This window comes from Eutrigla gurnardus, assembly GCF_963514095.1.
Source record: "Eutrigla gurnardus genome assembly, chromosome: 4".
In the NCBI taxonomy this organism is placed as follows: Eukaryota; Metazoa; Chordata; class Actinopteri; order Perciformes; family Triglidae; genus Eutrigla; species Eutrigla gurnardus.
In genome coordinates this window covers 16,515,653-16,539,878 of record NC_139918.1, presented here as the reverse complement: position 1 = coordinate 16,539,878, position 24,226 = coordinate 16,515,653, and the positions used below count along the sequence as shown (strand labels likewise).

General features: G+C 42.5%; 1 protein-coding gene across 1 annotated transcript in view; it reads right to left on the bottom strand.

Moving 5' to 3' along the window:
* obscnb (obscurin, cytoskeletal calmodulin and titin-interacting RhoGEF b) overlaps window positions 1-24,226 on the bottom strand; it is a 59,165-nt gene that overhangs the window by 25,342 nt on the left and 9,597 nt on the right. The window contains exons 13-44 of the mRNA XM_084008167.1: window positions 23,926-24,207; window positions 23,140-23,433; window positions 22,508-22,789; window positions 22,111-22,386; window positions 21,713-21,988; window positions 21,358-21,630; window positions 20,993-21,259; window positions 20,628-20,897; window positions 20,266-20,532; window positions 19,839-20,105; window positions 19,602-19,714; window positions 19,353-19,506; window positions 19,081-19,242; window positions 18,866-18,970; window positions 17,546-17,812; window positions 16,671-16,940; window positions 16,285-16,551; window positions 15,918-16,184; window positions 15,379-15,645; window positions 15,019-15,288; window positions 14,665-14,934; window positions 14,209-14,475; window positions 12,865-13,131; window positions 12,430-12,696; window positions 11,915-12,181; window positions 11,090-11,356; window positions 9,396-9,662; window positions 8,571-8,837; window positions 8,054-8,320; window positions 1,179-1,445; window positions 764-1,030; window positions 116-382 (exon numbers count right to left, since the gene is read on the bottom strand). Of these exons, the coding sequence (XP_083864293.1) occupies window positions 116-382; window positions 764-1,030; window positions 1,179-1,445; window positions 8,054-8,320; window positions 8,571-8,837; window positions 9,396-9,662; window positions 11,090-11,356; window positions 11,915-12,181; window positions 12,430-12,696; window positions 12,865-13,131; window positions 14,209-14,475; window positions 14,665-14,934; window positions 15,019-15,288; window positions 15,379-15,645; window positions 15,918-16,184; window positions 16,285-16,551; window positions 16,671-16,940; window positions 17,546-17,812; window positions 18,866-18,970; window positions 19,081-19,242; window positions 19,353-19,506; window positions 19,602-19,714; window positions 19,839-20,105; window positions 20,266-20,532; window positions 20,628-20,897; window positions 20,993-21,259; window positions 21,358-21,630; window positions 21,713-21,988; window positions 22,111-22,386; window positions 22,508-22,789; window positions 23,140-23,433; window positions 23,926-24,207 (8,103 nt within the window). The remainder of the gene's footprint in view (window positions 1-115; window positions 383-763; window positions 1,031-1,178; window positions 1,446-8,053; window positions 8,321-8,570; window positions 8,838-9,395; window positions 9,663-11,089; window positions 11,357-11,914; window positions 12,182-12,429; window positions 12,697-12,864; window positions 13,132-14,208; window positions 14,476-14,664; window positions 14,935-15,018; window positions 15,289-15,378; window positions 15,646-15,917; window positions 16,185-16,284; window positions 16,552-16,670; window positions 16,941-17,545; window positions 17,813-18,865; window positions 18,971-19,080; window positions 19,243-19,352; window positions 19,507-19,601; window positions 19,715-19,838; window positions 20,106-20,265; window positions 20,533-20,627; window positions 20,898-20,992; window positions 21,260-21,357; window positions 21,631-21,712; window positions 21,989-22,110; window positions 22,387-22,507; window positions 22,790-23,139; window positions 23,434-23,925; window positions 24,208-24,226) is intronic.

Below are 24,226 nucleotides of genomic sequence, written 5' to 3'. Positions count from 1 at the left end.
AACTCCAGGTGAAAGGTTGATGCACTTCATGCTCAAGTGTTGGAGTAGTGGAGGACACGGAGAAAGATGGGACTCCAGCGGGTGCATGAAAAGGTCTTAAAGAGACAGCTCCTACCCTGCACGGTGAGGACCGCTGAAGTCCTCTGGTTGCCTGTGTCGCAGCAGTATTCTCCCGAGTCAGCTCCCTGCAGTTTATAGATGACAAGCTCGACGGCAGTTCCTTCCTGCTTCAGGTGATACTTGCTGCTAGATGCTAGCAGCCTGTCACCACACCTCCAGACAACACTGGCACCTGGCTTTGTTGTCTCACAACGAAGACTAGCGCTCTCCCCTTCCTGTCTTTCAAGGTTCTGCAGCTGGATTTTGAAAAGGACGGGCTGGGCTGCAACAGTGGAGGTGGAGGAGACATTACTTTTTAGAGACAACTGAGAAAAAGCTGTCTCAATTTGTAGCCCGCCACACACAAAACTACTCAAACTAAACCTACTAATATCAAAAAGCATGTAGCAGAGGTGGAAGAGAGTCTCACACCAAAGTGCCAGAAAAAAGCCTCTTCTGCATCTATGGTTTTCATCAGACACTATTAGCAATGTATAAACAACCAACTTTAGCAAAAACTGGATAGAATGAAAGATTATTTTTATATAAGTTATGTTCTCGTTAACTGTTTACAGCAGTAGGTCTTTTACACAAGCAACATTTCAGTCAATTAATCTGCAACTGAAGAAACTCCATTACAAACAACAGGTTTTAGCAGGATTACCCTTCACAGCTAGTTGTGCAGTGCTTTGATGGACACCAGTGTCACATGTGTAACTCCCAGCATCCTCCGGGTCTACATCATGAATTACTAGTGAAGCCAGGTGTCCCTCTTGTCTAATGTCATACTTGGCACAAGGACAAAGACCAAGTTCTCCTTTCCTCCACTCCAAAGGAACAGCAGGTTTCGAAAGCTCACAGTGCAGGGTCACACTGCCCCCCTCTTCAGCCACTTGGCTTTCAAGCTCCTTTGTGAAAATAACTGGGGCAGCTGATGAATGAAAGGAAATAACCATATTTTTTTATCTTCAGTACAAGGTCAAGAATGAGTAAGAAAAAGAAGAATGGGTTGAAAAATGAATGAAAGACTTGATGGAAGAAAAAGACAGCATGAGATAATGACATGGTGTCCATCCTACCATTTACAGCAAGAGAGGCTGAGCAAATGGTGTCCTCTGAACAGCACGAGTAGCTCCCCGTGTCTTCGAGTCTCAAATCGAGGATCTGCAGCTCATAAGTGAATCCTATTTGTTTCATTTGATACTTTTCTCCACAACTCAGGACTTGAGTTTCTTTCTTCCACTCGACGGGGAGTCCAGGTTTAGAAAGCTCACAGTGCAAAGTGACACTATCTTCCTCCTCAGCCTCTTGGCTCTCCAGGCCTCGAACCACTATGACTGGAAGAACTGGGGATTGAATCAATGAGAAGATGTTGATGTGTGCTGTTGTAACGCAGACTTTCAGATTCACAGATGAAGGCTACAATGTGCTGTGTAAAAAAAATATGTTCATTTTCAACTTACCTATGGGAATGAGACTTTTTGCAAAAGTAAACAACAACAAAATAAATTAAACAAAATATATGGCTGCTCTGATACACACAAATGTGTGCACACGCACAGACACACACACACACACACACAAAAAGACTGGTGCACAGCCAATGACCCCTATACTCCCATTCAAAACGGATGGAGCCACTGAAGCATTCATCAAGTCTCTCAAACAAACAAATTGCTTGTACTGTAATTATTCCTATCTGGAGAGAGCAACAATCCATAAGATAGCAAACCTGGCATTCATAGGTGAATACGAAGTGAACAACAAGCCAGACTGATTGCACAGCATACAAAAATCTGCATGGATAACATAACAAAACCCACTTTCAAAAACAACCGGATTTTGAATCTCTTCAGGTGTCATTTATTACATTTGACAGTAGATATCTACTGTAGTAAACACAGAGCAGCATGAATGCAACAAAGGGGAATTAATGTCGAAAAAGCAACAAGTAACAATACAAATGAACCAATCATTTACACCAAAAACACACCAACAATTATGAAATTAACCCAATGACATCTAATCTAATTGAGGACTGACAGACCACAATGCTAATTGCCAATATGCAATTTCCAACTAATCAGCCAACAAGAACAAATGTGCCAGAATATTGACACAACATAACAGTCTGGATGTAATGAACATATGCTATCACAGCATGTGCTTGGCCAAAAACCCAAACATACTGGAGCGCATACAAACAGAACGCCAATTATGCTGCTTTTCAACACAAACACATACCTTCAACTCTCTTTTTGGATTCCTGCTTCTCAGGTTCAACTTTAGGGGTCACCGCTGACGCCGGTGACTTCTCTGCTGTAATGGAAGTTATTTGTAGACGTATAAAGTAGCTTCAACTTCAACTTGCATAAAGTGCACATATTGAACAAGACGACAAATCAAAAGCAATTTGCCATACAAGACGCAGTACCATCTTCACCTGATGTCTATTTCTCTGAGCTGACAGTGATGAAAGCTATTCACTTGATTTTTTAAATGATACATTTCATCTCATGCAGTGTCCAACAAGAAAAGCAGCTTCTTAAAAAACATACAGGCAGCACCATGACCAAGAGAACAAGAACAAAGACAGTAGTGGATACAGTATATATTGTTAGATCATGTTAAACTATGGCTTCAGACAGTCTACAACTATTCTGAAATCCTTAGAGTGGAATGTCACAGCTGCTGGAGCATCTGGCAACCTCACTGCTGTAATAAAACACTGAAGCCTGATTATACCTGCAGAGACAGCAGCCACAAATCGACATATTGAATTATCTCTTTTCATTTCGTTTGCTGAGAACATGCAATATTTTGGCAATATCTGACAGTGGCAGTATCTCCAATCACTGACCTATGAATTGAGCTTTAAAAAGAAGTACACAACACACCAATATACACTGAAACCTAAGAACTGGTTCAAAAGCCGTAATGAATAGTGTGTCTCACAAACCAACATGTTTTGAGTAACGGTGTCAATGATCTACTGTATAAGATAATAGCTGCTTGCAAATCTGGTATAGCTACCTTCCTTCATTCATCATGTCACTTCAATGAAAAACTACAAGAAGCACGGACACTTAACAAAAGGAAGCAAGAAACACCTGTTGGAGTACAGTTGAAAAACATCACATAACCGCGATGGCCAGGCATGATTACAACATCCAATATAATTCTGTCAACGAATAATTTCATTTTAAATAAAGTTGGTCCATTCCCCACATCTTACAGCAGCCCAAACAAGCTACAGCCAAACATGCTTGATATGAAGAAAATACCACCAGAGATAGAACACCTGCATTTGGCAATGCAAAAGCTGAATAGGATGTGGCAGGAGACGCTGAAGAAGCACAAGGCTGATAAAGAGCAAATATCATTGCATACCTTCTATCGGCTCTTTGGTCCCCTGCCTCTGTGTATCTTGTTTTGCAGCTATACCAGCAGCAGTCTTTTCAACTGGGATACAACACAACATTAACATCACAATGTTACAGTGGTGAGTTCTATAACCTAAAGACGACCTGTTTACAACTTTGTGTGTGAGAACAGGAAGCAATCAAAAACAATAACGCTTCAAGCAAAAACGATAAAAGCCTCTCTCCTCTCACAGACCATTATCAATAATCCGACACACAGCAGAAATCTAACACAGTCCCAAAGTGCCATAAACAAACTTTCAAGACAGAACTGGTGTAAACAAACTTTTAAATCAACTGAACAAAATTCACAAGATCGAACTGACAGAACAAACGAAAAGTATTATATTATACACAATCAGGCACATAACGTATGTAATGCCTATGTTTAGACAGCATACAGTGATAGTGTAATAACATTTAACAACATAAAGTCTGTATTGGAGGGGTGTGATGTAACTCGTTTCATGATGTTGTAAATTCTCAAATAAACCCTGGCTTTTGTGAGTGATCTGGATTTCCACAGAAAGGGTTCAAATAATTGGAACACAATTAAGAACTGAGACTGTAGACTAACTGGTTTAGAACCTTAGAGCATGGTAAACAACCACTTCAACCTCCATATTTTCCAATTCTTCTTTTTTGTTAAGTGTGTTTTTCCACAAGCCTGAAACAAAACAAATGACGACCACGCTTACAGTACTGACAGATATCACTGTAACGGACGCATGCAATCATGTCTCATTACCTTCACCTCCCACTTTGAGCTCTCGTGAATCTCTCTGAATCTCCTGTCTGACGAGCTGCTGTTCAGGAGTCTGTCCATTAGTTGGCACAGCTATGAAATTGAGCACATTGGACCCACACTTTGAAAGTTGAAGTAGTAGCACAAGTCCCAAAAATGACTAAGATGATGTAATTGAGAATGTGAATAAAAAAAAGTCACATTTACTATCAGGCAGATAGATGGAATAGCACAGATTAGATAAAAACTATAAATGTAGGGTAAAACCATATTTAGCCTGAAAGCAATTCCTTGAAGCAACAAGACACAATGTAAGCAAATTCATGACCAAACAACTATCAACGGCAGCCAAGAACTATAACTTCAAGATAACATCCAACCAGATCCAATCCATGGCAGAAAGGGATCGAGTCGTTCCTCATATACCCAGCGATCCTGAAGGTAAATTACAAGGGTATAGGATGTCTTTTAACTCCGGCGGTGATGTGTGAGGCGGAGGAGGCCGCGGGGCCGGGAGCAGGCGAGCAGCGGGAGGACACAGAGATGCAGTGAGGAGTTTGTATGCATGTGCGAATGGACATACGGTATACCACAAGTTGGTTTAACAATGATTGTTTAAGTGTGTTTTTTTGCACGTTTGTTACGACTTATTCACACAGCTCTCAACAGTTAAATAGAATAACGGGTATATTGCCAGTTAAATGTGTGATACGCTCATATGTTTTGGTTAAAAACATCTATCACTTTTCTCTCCTCCTACAGGCCATTATCAATAATCCGACACACAGCAATAATCCAACACATTACTACCAATAGTGCCATAAACATAGCATCAAAATGTTCAACATTCAACGCATAACTGGAGTTAGCCTGCAATGTTCTGGAACAAAACAAAGGACGACCATGCTTACAGTACTGACAGATGTCATGAAGACAAGACATGCAAACATGTCTCATTACCTTCACCTCCCACTTTGAGCTCTCGTGAATCTCTCTGAATCTCCTGTTTGAGGAGCTGCTGTTTAGGAGTCTGTTCAGTAGTTGGCAGTGTCACAGCTATGAAATTGAGCACAACATTGGACTCACAGTTTGAAATTGCCTTAGGCTAACACTAGCTACATGTAATTACAGCTAATAGGGAATTAAAACCATGTCTCCATACCAATAAGTCAGCCTCCATGCAACAAACAACCCAGAGAGAGACCACAGAATTTTTTCTGGAAAAGTAGCACCCCACCACCAAAGATGCAGCAGATCACTATATTTAACACTTGATTGAAAAAGCCACATGTACCAGCAGGCAGATGTAATAGCACAGGTTGAGTCACATATATATGAACGTAGAGTAAAACCATATTTAGCCTTTGGCAAATCCTTGAAGCAACACGACACAAAAGCCAATTCATGACGATGACTTTCTGTCTGATAACACCAGTCAGAAAGATTATACACCAAACTCAAGCCAACAACACCTATCATTCTCAAATCATTGAGGTGCTACCGGCACAATGGTACATATACAAGCATTCTTATTTCTGTTTTAAATGAACTGGCTATGCCCTATATTAATATTAAGTGCAAAACACAATCCTACTATAGGACTGAAGGAACATATGACACAGCATGGGGACACAACACTGCAACCTGAAAAATCTGGTACACCAGAAAGAAATAATGAGGAAAGAAAACCAATTTATCATAATGTATATAGGCCAAAAGGTACAGCACCAATTTAAACCCAGGCTGCACATGGCAACACAAAGGCTATTATCTAGACAGACGGTGCACATAAAACTGAAAGTCAAGCCAGCCATTGCCGTCTTCCTTCCATACCTTTCGTTGTTTCTTTGGTCTCCTGCCTCATAAATTCCAGGTTAGTAGCTGAAGGAGGAACTGACAGCTTCACAGCTGAGAGGAAACAATTCAGAATACTGTAACATACTTGATCATCTATAGCACTTTACCCTCACAATTAAAAATTCAATATCACCTGACGAAATGGCTCACAACTTGTAAATCTAAACAATTTTAGAAATCGGCAAGCACCAATGACAAACTGTGTGACGTGAAAAAGGGGATTCTATTGTGGTTTGGCTGTATCATCTTTTGGTTTGTTTTGTTATCTCAAACGCACTGTGAGAAAAAGAAAAAGTTAAATGAAGTTTCTTCTCAAGAAAAAGATTAAAATGTATCACAGCTCAGGACACAAAAAGCAATCCAAGCAGAGACGTCCAACCTATTGATCCACCACATACATGGTGAAGGAAACATCTGATGACTCTGATGTTGGACATCCATAAAGAATGCAAATTTGTGAGCAGAAACAGACAACAATAAAAAACAAAGAGCAACAGAAAATACAAAGCAAAGGCAAGTACTTAAATACAGGTGAAGCAGTTATAACAAAATCAAAGTATAACACTTATATTGCTCCTATCAACACCAATGTTTAAAGTAGTCTAGTCACTTGCAGTGATACAGATTTAAAAAGAAAAACCTCTTCCGAAATATATTTTTCTTAATTACTAAGACATATCTTCAGATAATGGGCCCTAGTTTCTTACACCAGGCGCAGTCGGGGCGCAGCGCACCTGCGCCACGCCGACAGGGTGTGTCCGCCTGGACTTTGCAAGTTTCGTGCACGGCGCAGTCGGGCGCAGGCACGCCTCCCGTCACTCCCACCCGCGCAAGTGGGAAAGAGGGAGGAGAGAAGGCGTGATTGGGAGACGAGGAGGAGACGAGGCGTGGACTGGGATTAATACAGCCGATTCAGATCTTCACCAATCAAATGAGCTCCTCTCCTCACCTTGAATGCGCCAAGACGAGGTGCAGTGCAAGTTTCGTCACTTGACAACCCAATGACCCAATGAAATTGTAGGCACATTTTAGGCATGTCTATCACAAAACAGGGTCAGGGCGCACAGCAGTAGACATAATGGTGGCGAGAACCTGGTGATTGCACGAGCCGGCCGGGCCATTCATCATCATCATCACCGTCTTCATCATCTGCGCTCCACAGCTGCACCGGATTCCCCGTCCAACACCAGAACGGCAGGACACCGGGACCTCGTGCCGCTCAGGCCAGCTGCAGCCCCAACTCCGGTTCCAGCTTGCGGCAAAGCTGCGTGTTTCTCCACGGACAACAGGCTGCCGAGGCGCGAGACCAGGCACAAGCAGAACACGATCCCCAAAAGTGCTGTTTTTTTTTTTTAAAGAGTATTTCAGGCATAGACGCATTTTATTAGCAGTGGATAGATATGTAATCAGGAGAGAGAGAGGGAGGTGTGACATGCAGCAATCGGGACAATCTATATAGATATAAATTCACGTGTTGATTCAATTAGTTGCATTAAATAGTGTTTGTTGTGATTATTTATTGCATTTAAATGTGCCTGGAACTGTGGAAACCTGCCTGTGAGGTCTTGGTGATGAGTGCACACTGCGCACCGGTCAGCCAAACTGCCACTCCGCCAGCTGTAATTCGCCTTGAATGAATGGACTTTATTTGCGCCTTGCGCCTTACGCCAAGAGTAGACTAGGTTGGAGCTGGCGGGCTTTCAGCGCAGTCTCGGTGAGGCTTTTTGCCACGAAACTTCCGCTGCGCCAAGCGGAATCTGTGATGCCTCCCCCTGCTGCGCCGCCACACCCATCTTGGCGCACAAAACTGACCGTGCGCAAGGCTGCGCTGGTCGAAACTTGCATTGTGCCAGCTCCGCCACCCTGCACTGCGCTGCGCCACGAAACTAGGGCCCAATGTAGTGGTTTAACTAAAAAATCCTCTTCCTACCCTTAATGTTGATGCTGGCTGTGGTCTTCTGGTCTCCACACACACAGCTGTAGTCTCCACTGTCTTCTGGCACCACTTTGTTGATCAGGAGTTCATTCACAGAGGCCTTCTGCTTCATCTGGTACCTTTCTCCAGACTTCAGGACCTGGGTTCCCTTCTTCCACTCCACTGGGACTCCAGGTTTAGAGAGTTCACAATGCAGAGTAACGCTGGCTCCCTCCTCAGCCTCCTGGCTCTCCAGCTTCTGTTTGAAGGTCACTGGTTGGGCTGAGCATTTATTAGTTGGTTAGTAGTCAGTGGGATGTCATGACAAAAAAAAAAAAAAAATATGTATATATATATAATGAAAAAATATTCCAATACGGGTAAAAAACAAAACAAATAAACACTGACAAGTTGCAAATTCACAATGACATGCATACTCCAAAACACATACAGTATGTACATGTAAGACCCCATTCTATACAGTCTTTTAAAGGTGTTCCATGGATTGAATCTTTTAAAATCCTCTTCCTACCCTTAATGTTGATGCTGGCTGTGGTCTTCTGGTCTCCACACACACAGCTGTACTCTCCACTGTCCTCTGGCACCACTTTGTTGATCAGGAGTTCATTCACAGAGGCCTTCTGCTTCATCTGGTACCTTTCTCCAGACTTCAGGACCTGGGTTCCCTTCTTCCACTCCACTGGGACTCCAGGTTTAGAGAGCTCACAATGCAGAGTAACGGTTGCTCCCTCCTCAGCCTCCTGGTTCTCCAGCTTCTGTTTGAAGGTCACTGGTTGGGCTGAGCATTTATTAGTTGGTTAGTAGTCAGTGGGATGTCATGACATAAACACAGAAAACAAAAGGCAAACACTGATGATTTGCAAGACATGATGACATCCATCATCCATCACCACTTATCCTGTTCAGGGTCACGTTGGGGCTGGAGTCGATCCCAGCTGACATTGGGGGTAAGTAGGGTTCACCTTGGACAGGTCACCAGACTATCATAGGGCTGACACATAGAGACAGACAACCATTCATGCTCACAGTCACACCTACAGGCAATTTAGAGTCATCAATTAACCTATCCCCATCCTGCATGTCTTTGGACTGAGGGAGGAAGCCGGCATACCCGGAGAGAACCCACGCTTACACAGGGAGAACATGCAAACTCCACACAGAAGGCTGACCCAAAACCGCATTTGAACCCGGGCCCCTTTTGCTGTGAAGCGACACCACCACTACATAATGACATGCAGTCTCCAAAACAAAAAAGTGTAAATATGTACATTTAAAAAACTGTTCTATACATCAAAAACATGTTTACTGGAACCAACTCTGAATATCCTCTTCCTACCCTTAATGTTGATGCTGGCTGTGGTCTTCTGGTCTCCACACACACAGCTGTAGTCTCCACTGTCTTCTGGCACCACTTTGTTGATCAGGAGTTCATTCACAGAGGCCTTCTGCTTCATCTGGTACCTTTCTCCAGACTTCAGGACCTGGGTTCCCTTCTTCCACTCCACTGGGACTCCAGGTTTAGAGAGCTCACAATGCAGAGTAACGCTGGCTCGCTCCTCAGCCTCCTGGCTCTCCAGCTTCTGTTTGAATGTCACTGGTTGGGCTGAGCATTTATTAGTTGGTTAGTAGTCAGTGGGATGTCATGACAAAAAAATATGTATATATACACTCAGCGGCCACTTTTTTAGGTACACCTGTCCAACTGCTTGTTAATGCAAATTTCTAATCAGCCAATCACATGGCAGAAACTCAATGCATTCAGGCATGTAGACATGGTCAAGACGATCTGCTGCAGTTCAAACCGAGCATCAGAATGGGGAAGAAAAGTGATTTAAGTGACTTTGAACATGGCGTGGTTGTTGGTGCCAGACGGGCTGGTCTGAGTATTTCAGAAACTGCTGATCTACTGGGATTTTCACGCACGACCATCTCTAGGGTTTACAGAGAATGGTCCGAAAAAGAGAAAATATCCAGTGAGCGGCAGTTCTGTGGGCGCAAATGCCTTGTTGATGCCAGAGGACAGAGGAGAATGGCCAGACTGGTTCGAGCTGATAGAAATGCAACAGTAACTCAAATAACCACTCGTTACAACCGAGGTATGCAGAAGAGCATCTCTGAACACACAACACGTCGAACCTTGAGGCGGATGGGCTACAGCAGCAGAAGACCACACCGGGTGCCACTCCTGTCAGCTAAGAACAGGAAACTGAGGCTACAATTCGCACAGGCTCACCAAAATTGGACAATAGAAGATTGGAAAAACGTTGCCTGGTCTGATGAGTCTCGATTTCTGCTGCGACATTCGGATGGTAGGGTCAGAATTTGGCGTCAACAACATGAAAGCATGGATCCATCCTGCCTTGTATCAATGGTTTAGGCTGGTGGTGGTGGTGTAATGGTGTGGGGGATATTTTCTTGGCACACTTTGGGCCCATTAGTACCAATTGAGCATCGTGTCAGCCTACCTGAGTATTGTTGCTGACCATGTCCATCCCTTTATGACCACAGTGTACCCATCTTCTGATGGCTACTTCCAGCAGGATAACGCGCCATGTCATAAAGCGTGAATCATCTCAGACTGGTTTCTTGAACATGACAATGAGTTCACTGTACTCAAATGGCCTCCGCAGTCACCAGATCTCAATCCAATAGAGCACCTTTGGGATGTGGTGGAACGGGAGATTTGCATCATGGATGTGCAGCCGACAAATCTGCAGCAACTGTGTGATGATATCATGTCAATATGGACCAAACTCTCTGAGGAATGTTTCCAGTACCTTGTTGAATCTAGGCCACGAAGGATTAAGGCAGTTCTGAAGGCAAAAGGGGGTCCAACCCGGTACTAGCAAGGTGTACCTAATAAAGTGGCCGGTGAGTGTGTATATTAAAAACAAATAAACACTGACAAGTTGCAAATTCACAATGACATGCATACTCCAAAACACATACAGTATGTACATGTAAGACCCCATTCTATACAGTCTTTTAAAGGTGTTCCATGGATTGAATCTTTTAAAATCCTCTTCCTACCCTTAATGTTGATGCTGGCTGTGGTCTTCTGGTCTCCACACACACAGCTGTAGTCTCCACTGTCTTCTGGCACCACTTTGTTGATCAGGAGTTCATTCACAGAGGCCTTCTGCTTCATCTGGTACCTTTCTCCAGACTTCAGGACCTGGGTTCCCTTCTTCCACTCAACTGGGACTCCAGGTTTAGAGAGTTCACAATGCAGAGTAACGCTGGCTCCCTCCTCAGCCTCCTGGCTCTCCAGCTTCTGTTTGAAGGTCACTGGTTGGGCTGAGCATTTATTAGTTGGTTAGTAGTCAGTGGGATGTCATGACATAAACACAGAAAACAAAAGGCAAACACTGATGATTTGCAAGACATGATGACATCCATCATCCATCACCACTTATCCTGTTCAGGGTCCCGTTGGGGCTGGAGTCGATCCCAGCTGACATTGGGGGTAAGCAGGGTTCACCTTGGACAGGTCACCAGACTATCATAGGGCTGACACGTAGAGACAGACAACCATTCATGCTCACAGTCACACCTACAGGCAATTTAGAGTCATCAATTAACCTATCCCCATCCTGCATGACTTTGGACTGAGGGAGGAAGCCGGCATACCCGGAGAGAACCCACGCTTACACAGGGAGAACATGCAAACTCCACACAGAAGGCTGACCCAAAACCGCATTTGAACCCGGGCCCCTTTTGCTGTGAAGCGACACCACCACTACATAATGACATGCAGTCTCCAAAAAGAACAAGTGTAAATATATACATTTAAAAAACTGTTCTATACATCAAACACATGTTTACTTGAACGAACTCTGAAAATCCTCTTCCTACCCTTAATGTTGATGCTGGCTGTGGTCTTCTGGTCTCCACACACACAGCTGTAGTCTCCACTGTCTTCTGGCACCACTTTGTTGATCAGGAGTTCATTCACAGAGGCCTTCTGCTTCATCTGGTACCTTTCTCCAGACTTCAGGACCTGGGTTCCCTTCTTCCACTCCACTGGGACTCCAGGTTTAGAGAGCTCACAATGCAGAGTAACGCTGGCTCCCTCCTCAGCCTCCTGGCTCTCCAGCTTCTGTTTGAAGGTCACTGGTTGGGCTGAGCATTTATTAGTTGGTTAGTAGTCAGTGGGATGTCATGACGAAAAAAAAATAAAAAAATATATATATAATGAAAAAATATTCCAATACGGGTAAAAAAACAACAACAAATAAACACTGACAAGTTGCAAATTCACAATGACATGCATACTCCAAAACACATACAGTATGTACATGTAAGACCCCATTCTATACAGTCTTTTAAAGGTGTTCCATGGATTTAATCTTTTAAAATCCTCTTCCTACCCTTAATGTTGATGCTGGCTGTGGTCTTCTGGTCTCCACACACACAGCTGTACTCTCCACTGTCCTCTGGCACCACTTTGTTGATCAGGAGTTCATTCACAGAGGCCTTCTGCTTCATCTGGTACCTTTCTCCAGACTTCAGGACCTGGGTTCCTTTCTTCCACTCCACTGGGACTCCAGGTTTAGAGAGCTCACAATGCAGAGTAACGCTTGCTCCCTCATCAGCCTCCTGGCTCTCCAGCTTTTGTACGTAGGTCGGCGGCAATGCTGTACAACCAAGGTTTAATAACTTGTCAAAACAGGTGAAATAAATAATCTAACATGGGTTTTAACAAAACACAACAAAAGGAACAGAAATGGAACTTGTTTGGCAATACAACATAAACACTTGCTTAATGTAAATATAAAACTTTGATGAAAAAGACAAATCCATACCATTGACTTTTACAGTTGCAGATGTCTTTTGGTCCCCGCACATGCAAGAATATTCTCCACTATCTTCAACGTCCAAATTCTTAATTAGAAGCTTACAAGACGTCTCCTCCAGCTTCATCTCATACTTCTCTCCAGCTTTCAGAACTTCAGAGCCTTTTTTCCAACAAACGCCATCTGCAGGTTTTGATAACTTGCAGGAAAGTGTCAGAGTCTCCCCTTCCTTTTTCTCCTGGCTCTTGAGCTTCTCTTTAAAACTGGCAGGCAGGGCTAAAATAAAATGAACAATAACTTGATTAGAGTATATAAAAAACAGGGTGTTGCATTTTTGGAGTATTTTGGGTGTGATGGAGGATAATGGAAAAGGATTAGAGGTGAAAATGGTGTATGAGTTCTTGTGCTCCAGTCAGCCAACATTGCAGTCTTTGGAACTATAACATTTTTCCAACATTTGGGCTGATGGTCCTTTTGATGAAGATTTATCTACAACAGTGCACTTCATAAAAAAAAAAACTGTCTCATAACAATGCAACAGAATAAAATCCTTTTTTAAATGCACAAAGGATTACCAACAGGAAACATTCCTTTATGCAGTGTGCAGTCCTTGCATAACAATACAATGAATTTAGGAACAGGTCACTATGAAACCTTTGCACATGCTGGTGGATGTCGTTCACAATTTGTGGATGTGCAAACAGTCTCTCAATAATACAAATCCCAAGACAAAGAGGATGAAGATGTGCTAAACAGGACAGCAAACCATATCCTTCATTAAATACACTCACAATGCAATATATTGAGCACAAACCTCTATTTGGAAATTACAGACGATTTAGTAACAATTCAACCTAAACGACGGTACTTCTGACAAATCTACGCTGAAGGTAGATTTGTACGTGCGCCATGTTGGTTACCTTTGACAACAAGGGACGCGTATACTTCCTGATCCCCAACAACCACAGAGATAGTGCCTGAGTCTTTGGGAGTTAGCTCTCTCACAGTAAGAGAGTGGAAACCCCCCTTTAGAACTTGAATATAATTGAGTGGGCTTGGCTGCAGCGGGGTACGATCTAAGCACCACTGCACATGGGGCAGATCGGTAGGCCTGACACAGCAAACAAACGTAGCAGATTCCCCTTCAAGACAATTAACATCCTGTGGCTTTTCCACTATAACCACCATCTGGCCTTAAAAGCAAAATCAAACCAAACTATGAGCAGAGTCAACATTTATATCAATAACCTAAACAACTTTGCAAAATAAATGTACAGTAAAATGGTAAAGGCAAATAGTTCTTCAAACAGAATTCAGAAAAATAATAAGATCTGCAAAAACGTAGGTTCTTACCAGTGACTGTGACCTTTGCCATGCTCTTGGCAGTGCCCACGTCACATGTGTAGATATCTGTGTCTTTCTCCTCCAGGTGTTTAATGGTGAGAGTCAACATCCCCTCCTTCTGGGACATCTCATATCGACCTCCAGTCTTGAGCTCTGTGTGACCTTTAAGCCATATCACAGAGGATGGGGTTTGTGCAGTCTCACATTGTAAGGTCACGGAGCTCTTCTCCTCAGCTTGGCTGTCCATGAGTGCTTTAGTGAATTTGTGGATTGGCTCTGTGAAGGCACAGTATGAAATAGACTGATAGTTACAGAAAATAAGATTATCTCAGAACTATATTTAGTAAATATGTTGACTAGCTCTTCACCACAATCTCTCCAAAAAAGTCAAAAGCAAGTGTTCTTAAGATTTAAAAAAAAGTGCAGTAAGATGGAAGTCGTTCAATATAGAGTTTCCAGTCTTACCCCTGATTTCTAGGTTGGCTTTAGTGGTTGCACCTCCAACAACTTCACAACTGTACTCTCCGGAGTCTTGAGCGGAGACACTATGGATGGTCAGCTTCATGACCTTATCCTCTTGACTAATGTCAAACTTCTGGCTCTTTTTGATGGCTTTTCCTTCTTTGGCCCACTTTACAGTTGAACTAGAATGTGTTACCTCACAGGTAAATACAGCATCTTCCCCTCTATCAGCACTGACATTCTCTAGTGCTTTAGACACAGATGAAGCTTTGCCTGCAACAAGGGATGATAGCATGTATATTTTAATACCTAAATATTTTTGTAACTTTGTTTAGGCCTCTTAAATATGTAGCTTACCTTCAACTGTTAATGTTGTTTTGGAGCTTAGTTCTTTAATGTTGAAGACCACCTCTCCAGCATCAGCAGGAGTGACATCCTTAATGGTCAGCATGTACTTGCGTCCTTTACTTGTGACTTTGAAGCGGCCTCCATTTGTGATAGTGTGACTGTTAAGAGTCCAGGAACACTCATCTGTGCTCTCACGAGATAAGATGCACTCAAAGCCACATGTCTCGCCCTCATTCACCTCAGCTGACTTCAGCCATTTGGTAATTCCAATGCCAATCTCTAAAATTGGGACAGAGAGTACAAGTTGGTCAAGATGCCAAATAGTTCTGTATGTATGAAGGCTAGGTTATCTCAAACAACAGTACCAACCTCTTACAGTAACCTTTGCTTTAGAAACCTCAGTTCCAAGATCACAACTATACTCTCCAGCATCTTCTTTGGTGACGTCCTTGATGATTAGTCCCAAAGATTTGCCCGTGTGAAGGAGCTCATACTTTGATCCAGCCTTCAAGACTTTACCTTCTTTTCTCCATGTAGGAGAAACCCTGGGCTTGGATGCCTCGCACGCCAGAGTGATCATGCCCTTCTCCTCTCCAATGACGTCATCTAGAGACTTGAGGAACACAGCACGCTTCTCTGGAGAGGAAGAGAGAAAAGAAAGAAAGTCAGAGGGATATAATATGCTCTCACCTTTTGGGTGGACTAGGGTAAGCAACACTGACAGCATTTATATAGAGCTGATTTTCAGATTTTCATACAGTTTCAATGTACGGGGAAGAATTGCGACTAGTGACCAAACACTTCCATAACAGTATGATCACGTATGTAGTCGCAACTTCCTGACCTAACTAGATATCCATAGTTAATTCATATTTTGTGTTCTGTACATTTTGCATGACAATTCTTACCTTTGACCTTAAGTGTCACCGACTCTTTAATCTTGCGGACTTGAAAGGTGATAGTTCCCCCATCCTTAGGTGCCAAGTTCTTCAGAGTGAGCTTGTGAACCTTCTCTTCATGAGCGATGGTGTTGACTTCATTAGTGAAGAGTACTTTGCCATTCAAAAGCCACTGTACTTCTTCATCTGCATAGTTAATCTCACATGTGAACACCGCGTCACTGTCTTCATCCACCTCTGTGTCAGCCAAGTGCTTGGTGATCTTAATTTCACGCACTGGACAGAAGAAACATGATGATTTAGTTTGAAGACAATTATAAAGCAGGTTCTTTATGTACCATGTACTGTATTTAGTATTCAAAGGTCTGTACTGTACCTTCAACAGTAAGTGTCCCTTTGGTCTCAGCAGGTCCCGACTGACAGCGGTACTCTCCACTATCTTCCTCAGTCAACCCTTGAATGGTAAGTTGAGCCCTTGTAGCGTCTCGCTTCATGTTATACTTGTTTGACACTGCCAGGGGTGCCTGACCTTTGAACCAATTAACCTCTTTGGGTGAGGCGGAGAATTTGCAGGAGAGCATAGCAGAGCTTTTCTCCTTCGCCTTCACATCTTTGATGGGCTCTGTAATCTCAAGTGGACGCTCTAAATGTGAGGAACAGTATGTGATTAGTCTCAGCTCAAGATATGTTTACCTACAGCAGTATCACCATACACAAGTTATTGCAGCCAACCTCTGTATACATCTGATTCAACACATTTACCTTTGACTGTGAGCTGGGCTAAAGATTTGCTCTTCCCCGCTGTAAACTGCACAGGTCCTGTCATCGTTGCCTTGGTCTTTTTGAAAGTGAGACGGTGCATAGTGCCCTCCTTCTCCATTTCAACATCAGCGCTCTCTTGCAGAGCAGCTCCATTCAGAGTCCATATGGGAGGTTTCACCAGTTCCATACTGATTTCAACCTCAAAAACAGCTGCAAAGGGTTCTGTCACTTCTACTGAGCTAAGCTCCCGCACAATGCTGATGGACTGCTCTGGAGGCATCATGGAAACACAATCGTTTAGTTAGAATTCAGTGATATGATTTCTTAATTACTTAAAAACAAATCTCCTATTTGTAATATGTGTTTGAAATACTACAATTGACTTGAAATAAAGAAAAACAACAGATGATATGAATTAAAGTATAAAGTTACAATTACTCTACATAGAAATCAAGTCAATGGTCAATGTAAATCACTTTAAGGTACACTTACACAGGTGTTTCACCTTTTTTAGCTGACTGGACAACATATATCCCTGTCAGCCAAGTGACAGTGAACCAGCTGCACAAGACTAGACTCCAATGAGCTCTCATAGGTCTACTCAATCAGAATGACTGAAAATACCTGGGGGGTTTTTGTTGCTTGTTCCAAGATGGCCAAGCAATAAAGCAACATAATGTTCCTGTATTTCCCATTAGTACAAGATTTTATTATAGACAGACTGACAGACAGATATAGAGACAAATACCTCATTGACTAAGTGTCTGATGGCTCGTTTTAAGTAGATACTTTACAGTAATACAGTAATTTACAGTCCTATACATAAATGCCCTACACTTGATAAAATCAACTTTTATCATCTTCCATGATGTTACCTTCCACAAGTAGTTTACATGATGTCTTGTCATCAGTGCTGTCACAGGTATAGGTGTCTTCGTCCCCAGAGCCCACATCGTTTATGGTGAGATTTCGGTACACATCTTCGCTTTTGATCTCGTACTTCTTGCCGTGTTTGATCTCCGTCTTATTCTTGTACCACTTCACCTTTGCGCTGGCACGTGACACTTGGCATTCAAGGTGTCCACGATGCTTATACATCGCTATCTTATCCCTGAGCTTCTTCACAAACTTGACAGGTAGCTCTACAGTAAGGATAACACCGAATCAATCAAAACTACAATGTATGCCAAAAAGCAACATTAATGGCTATTAATGCCAAAGCCTTGCCAAAGCCCCAGCCTAAGCATGATATAGGCAATGTTCATAATTAAATTGTGTTATAGCCAAAGCAAGTGTAGCTAATAATTAATGGAGCATTAATGCTTTTGATGCACAACAGTTGCAGCATTGTTTTGTAAAAGCTAAAGCAGACAGCTAGGTTGTTGCAACGGCACTCCATTAAATGGGATTTACTGTTTGCCAGTAATTCTTATTTATATTTCAGTTGTTGTTCAACTGCAAAAAGTGAGACACTGACAGAAACTAGGAAATGTGCATGTAGATGTAACTTATGGTTGACTGAGAGCAAAGTGTGCTATCACGACATACAGTAGATGGTGCCTCTAAATTCATTTTGAGATTTTCGTTAACATACTTGAGATTTCCAATAATCAAATAATCCCAGAATGTCCAAAATCACTGAACCAATGTAGCCTTCTCTATAGATCACTGCACAGACCTACAACCTTCAATCAAGACAGAAAGCTACGACTAAAACCCCTTGAAAATAATCCTAAACCTCACATAGTAAAAAACCAAACTAAGTATCGCTGTGTTTCCTTGCCATCAGGTCTCAATGAGGGATAACAATGTTCATGCAAATGCAACTGGATTTTCTATCTCACCAATATGATCAGGATGATGATGCATTACTCTTTCAGCAAGACAACATTTCATCTAACTTTAGTGTGACCTTTTACATGTGGCTCACTAAACCAGTTGAAATGTTGAGGCCATATTACCAAGAAATGCTTATGTAAAGCATAACGATTTATTTAAAGTAAGCAAATTGTTTCTTATTCAGAAGAATAAAAGGTTTTTAATGCTTTACATGATTTGCAACTTTCTGACAGCTTTTGTCATGATGAATAGAAACAATCCATTTGCAATCACATTGGAACATTGTAACATAAGGGTTAGTTAATCCATGCAGCGATATAAAGTATATTCTGTGATTACAACACATAATTGTTTACCTTTCACTTTGAGTTTTGCAGTCGAAGAGGCTTTGTCAGCTGTGAATTTAATCTCACCCATATCTTCTGGGGTGACAGACCTAAACAGCAGTACATAGGTTCTGCCTGGAATAAGAAATAGACAGTTTGTAGATTATCAGTATTCGGATACATCCTAGAAAATGGACTGCATGTACAGGTGTATACACTGGTGTACTAGTTTTGTGAGAACTTACCCTCTTGTCTCATCTTGATGTTGTCACCGACTTTGAGTTTGATACTTCCTTTGTACCACTGGCAGTCCACTTCATCATGTGAGATTTCACACACAAATGAAGCACTCTCTTTCTCCATCACTTCCACATCCTCCAGCTTCTTAACAATCTGAATGTCTCTGGCTGCGGGGAAAATACTTTTAAGATGTCTCTATATATTAGGAATTGATATACTATATTTTAAGTAATGGCACCTGACTGATATGTGTGCCTCATCACATGACAATAATTACCATGAATGGTGAGCTTGGCAGCGGTGTTATCATCAGTCGTGCGACAGACGTAAGAGCCTGCATCTTCAGGGGTGCATTTGTTGATGACCAAAGTGCGCTTTCGTGCCGAGGAATGGATGCCATAGTTCTTCCCTGGCTTCAGTTCCACATCGTCCTGAAGACAAGTCATTTTTTCCAGAATGTTTTATATGGAGATGTTGATCTTACTGTTTCACTCGACACACAGTAATTTAAATAATAACTTCTCACCTTGAACCATTTAACATCTGCATTGGATCTGGACACTTCACACTCAAAAGTAACCTTCTCCTTCTCAGGCACACTGATATCCATGATGGGCTTGGAGATCATAGCAGGAGGTTCTGTAGAATCAACACGTTGTTGAATAGTGATTAATTAATGAATCTTGTGGCAGAATGGGTGGAGGTTTGTTGGCCAAGAGCCTCCGATTAGGTGACTAATTGACTAACAGGAAGCGGCCCTTACCTGTGACAATCAGTCTGCATGAGTTATGTACACCTTCAGCTTGGAAGGTAATAGTTCCTGCATCCTCCCTCTTGAGATTGGATAACGTTATGGCATGCTTCTTTCCCAGAGCTGTGATACGGCAGTTGGCCCCTGACTTCACCTTGGCCCCATCCCTGGTCCAGGAGCCTTCAACTTCAGCCTGGCTGAGTTCTACCTCAAGAGTTACCGTCTCTGTCTCACATGCCTTGGTTTCTGTTAGTCCCTTTATTACCTCGATCTTCTTCACTGAAGGAGGAGGAGGACATTTTTGAGTGTTAATATGCAAGCAAGTTTTCCTTGCTTGTCACTCAAAATGTATATCAGAAAAACACACATTACTAGGGAATGACATTCTAGTTACTACTGTATAAAGTATGCTAAACATGTGATTGTGGATCAGTCTTACTCTCCACATTGAGCTTGGCCTGGGTTTTGTCATCCAGAGTTTCACAGGAGTAGATGCCCCGGTCAGCATAAGTCACACTCTTGAAGACCAGAACCTGTTTCGCTCCGTTTACTCGAATCTCCACGTTTCCTGCAGGTTGCAGCACTACGCTGTTCTTCATCCACCTCACTTCATCTGATGACTTACTGAGCTCCACCTCGAGCTTCGCTTCACTCTGCTCCTCCACTGTCAGGTTTTCAAGCTTTTTCTTAAATGTCACAGGCTCATCTAATTGAGAGGCAAAGAAACGTCAAAGTGAATGAGGGAATTTCATTACTTAACATACTTATAAATAATATTTTATTGGGAAAGGTTGCTCTTACGCTGCACTTGTAGGGAAGCTTTGCAGCTTTTGCCCTCTGCATCGACGCTAATCTCTCCAGCATCTTTTTGGGTGACAGATGTGATGGTGAGTGAGTGACTGCCACCACCACGCTCAATCTTATACTTAGGCCCAGCAGTGACGGTATTATTGTTGTGGAACCATTTAACGTTGGCGTCCGCCGGGGTGACGGCGCACTTGAAAATGGCATCTCTACCCTCCGTTGCAGCCACATTGTTCAGTTTGGTGGTCAGCCTCACGAGTCTGGGTGCTGCAAGGAACGCATGATATGAAATGATGCATACTGATATGAAAGAAAAGGTTTCTACTCTGAAACTCTGAATGTTTGAGTTGCGAATGAATTACCTTTTGAGGAGACTTTAGCAGATGTTTTGTCATTTCTACATTCACAGCTGTATTCTCCTTCATCTTCTTTAGTCATGCCGGTCACAGAGAGAACCCGCTTAGCACCATCTGTCCTGACACAGTGCCTGCCTCCAGGTTTAATCTCACGACCATTATGCTGCCAGACAACATCCCCTGAGGCTTCATTTAGTTCACACATGAGACTCAGTGAACCTCCCAACTCCACTGTAGCAGGTTTCAGAGGGGAAACAAACTTCAAGGCTGTTTCTGAAATTAAAACACAAATGTTAGGCATCACAACAAATGTGGCATCTGATGAGGTCTATACAGCAATTATCAGAGTTATTAACATTTCTATGACTTGCCTTTAACTTGAACTTTGAACTCCAGTTTGTCATCTGCACTTTGACAGGAGTATGTTCCACTGTCTTTGGATTTGGAAGACTTTACTATCAGGGTACGAGAAAGGCCATCTTTTTTAATCTCATACTTGCTGCCCTCCTTGAGCTCCACACCGTCTCTAAACCATTTAACACTACCACTCTCTGCGGTCAGCTCGGTGGTCAAAACAACTTTTTCACTCGCTTGAACAATGCATGTGTCCTTGACAAGCTTCTTCTGGAACTTGACAGCTGCATCTAAAGAGAAATGAGGGCTTATTTCCAGTGATTTCTGCAGAGAATTATCAGGATTATTTGTTAAATGTTGAATATATTTTACCTGTCATCTGCAGTTTAAATACCAGCTTTTCTGTTCCAGCCTCACATGTGTACTCTCCAGCATTTTTTTTCTCCATCTTTTCAATCACTAGCTGGCGACTCTTGCCCTTAGATTCCATGTGGACTTCTTTGCTGGAAGTCAGCAGCTTGCCATCCTTGTACCATTTCACCTCTGCTTTAGAATCAGACACCTCACAGCTCAGGGTGGCTTTCTGTGAGAGAGTGGCTTTTACCTCCTTCTGGACTGACTCCTTGTTAGAGAAACCAGCTGGGGCTTCTTCAGAGCAAATAAAAACACAACCAACACAAAAACATATCAGTAAACCCAGAATATAAAACATACAATGCTACAAAACAAAGAAACTCACGGAAATGACAGCACCATCTCATTCCTCCTACCTGCCACATGTATCTTAAAAGCCAGCTTCTCAGTCCCAGCTTCACACATGTACTCTCCAGCATCCGTCTTCTCCACGCTGTCTATCACCAGCTGGCGACTCTTGCCCTTTGACTCAGTATGGATTGTCTTACTGGAAGTCAGCAGCTTGCCATCCTTGTACCATTTCACCTCTGCTTTAGAATCAGAGACCTCACAGCTCAGGGTGGCTTTCTGTGTTAGAGTTGCTTTCACCTCCTTCTGGACCGACTCCTTGTTAGAGAAACCAGCTGGAGCTTCTTCAGAGCAAATTAAAACATAACCAAAACAAAAACATATCAGTCAATACAGAATATTAAAAACACAATGCTACTAAAAACAAAGAAACTCTAAATACTAGCACCATCTTATTCATCCTACCTGCCACATGTATTTTAAAGACCAGCTTCTCAGTCCCAGCTTCACACATGTACTCTCCAGCATCCTTCTTCTCCACGCTGTCTATCACCAGCTGGCGACTCTTGCCCTTTGACTCAGTATGGATTGTCTTACTGGAGGTCAGCAGTTTGCCATCCTTGTACCATTTTACTTCTGTCTTGGAATCGGCTACCTCACAGCTCCAAGTGGCTTTCTGGGAGAGAGTTGCTTTCACCTCCTTCTGGACTGACTCCTTGTTGGAGAAGGCTGGCTTGGGTGGCACCTCTGCAAAAGTAATAATGGAGAATGTCATGACATTATGCCCATTCATTTTGATACAACTCATTAAAACATTGCTAAAATTCTGTCAGTATGATACGAGCCAAACTATAACAAAGACAATTAAGTTTAACATCAAGATAGATAAAATAACCCCAAAAAAAATCACAAACAACAATGTAAATATTTGTGATACAAACATGACATGAACAGTTAAGTAAAACTAAAATGAAATGCCTCCACTGCATCTGTTTTGGTCTACTTCACCCAAAATGTTAATTCAGGCATACAGATGTATACAAACTTTTGAACAATATACACACAAATCAGATACTATTCCCTTTGATTCCTCGTACCTGTCACCTGTACTTTAAATGCCAGTTTTTCAGTTCCAGCTTCACAGACGTATTCTCCTGTATCTTTCTTCTCAGTGCTGTCGATCACCAGCTGACGAATCTTGCCCTTTGATTCCATGTGAACTCCTCTGCTGGGACACAGCAATTCACCACTCTTATACCACTTTACCTCTGTCTTGTTCTCAGCTACCTCACAGCTCAAAGTGGTTTTCTGGGAGAGAGTAGCTTTCACTTCCCTCTGCACGGCCTCTTTGTTGAGGAAAACAGATTTAGCCTGAACTTCTGTCGAAGTACCTATAAAGGAGTGTGATGGCAGCCCAATTACTCATACAAAAAAGACTTGACTCCACAGCACACACTGCTTTAGATTTACTGAGCAAACACAACCAAACCGTACAGATGCAGTGCACAGAGCAATAAGCTATATCAAAGCATGTCAAAACACATAATACTGCTATTTGCAGTCATTAAATGAAAGCAAATTGTGCATCTGCAAATTGACACAGAGGAGCATGTTGAATACACATTACTGAGAAACAAAACTGACAAACAGAGCCAAAATACACCAAAGTTGCCTCAACAAACAAATGCTACAAAAGAAATTTAAGCATGAAGCTCAGTAGTGCATACAAGCAACAAACCCCCACATATTTGCAGCATTTAAATTGCCATCTAATGACATGAGAGTCCAAGTCAACATTGGGATGTAGATGTTTGAGAAAAGCATGGTTTTCAAAATCAACAAACAATGAAATACACGTGTTAATTATTCTGGACTATCCTTACCTTCCACATGTATTTTAAAGACCAGCTTCTCAGTCCCGGCTTCACACATGTACTCTCCAGCATCCTTCTTCTCCACGCTGTCTATCACCAGCTGCCGACTCTTGCCCTTTGCCTCTGCGTGGATTGCCTTAGTGGTGGTCAGCAACCTGCCATCCCTGTACCATTTAACCTCGGTCTTGGTATCAGCTACCTCACAGCTCAGAGTGGCTTTCCGGGAGAGAGTGGCTTTCACCTCCGTCTGGACTGATTCCTTGCTAAAGAATGCAGTCTGGACATGTGTGTCTGTGGAGGAGCCCATGAA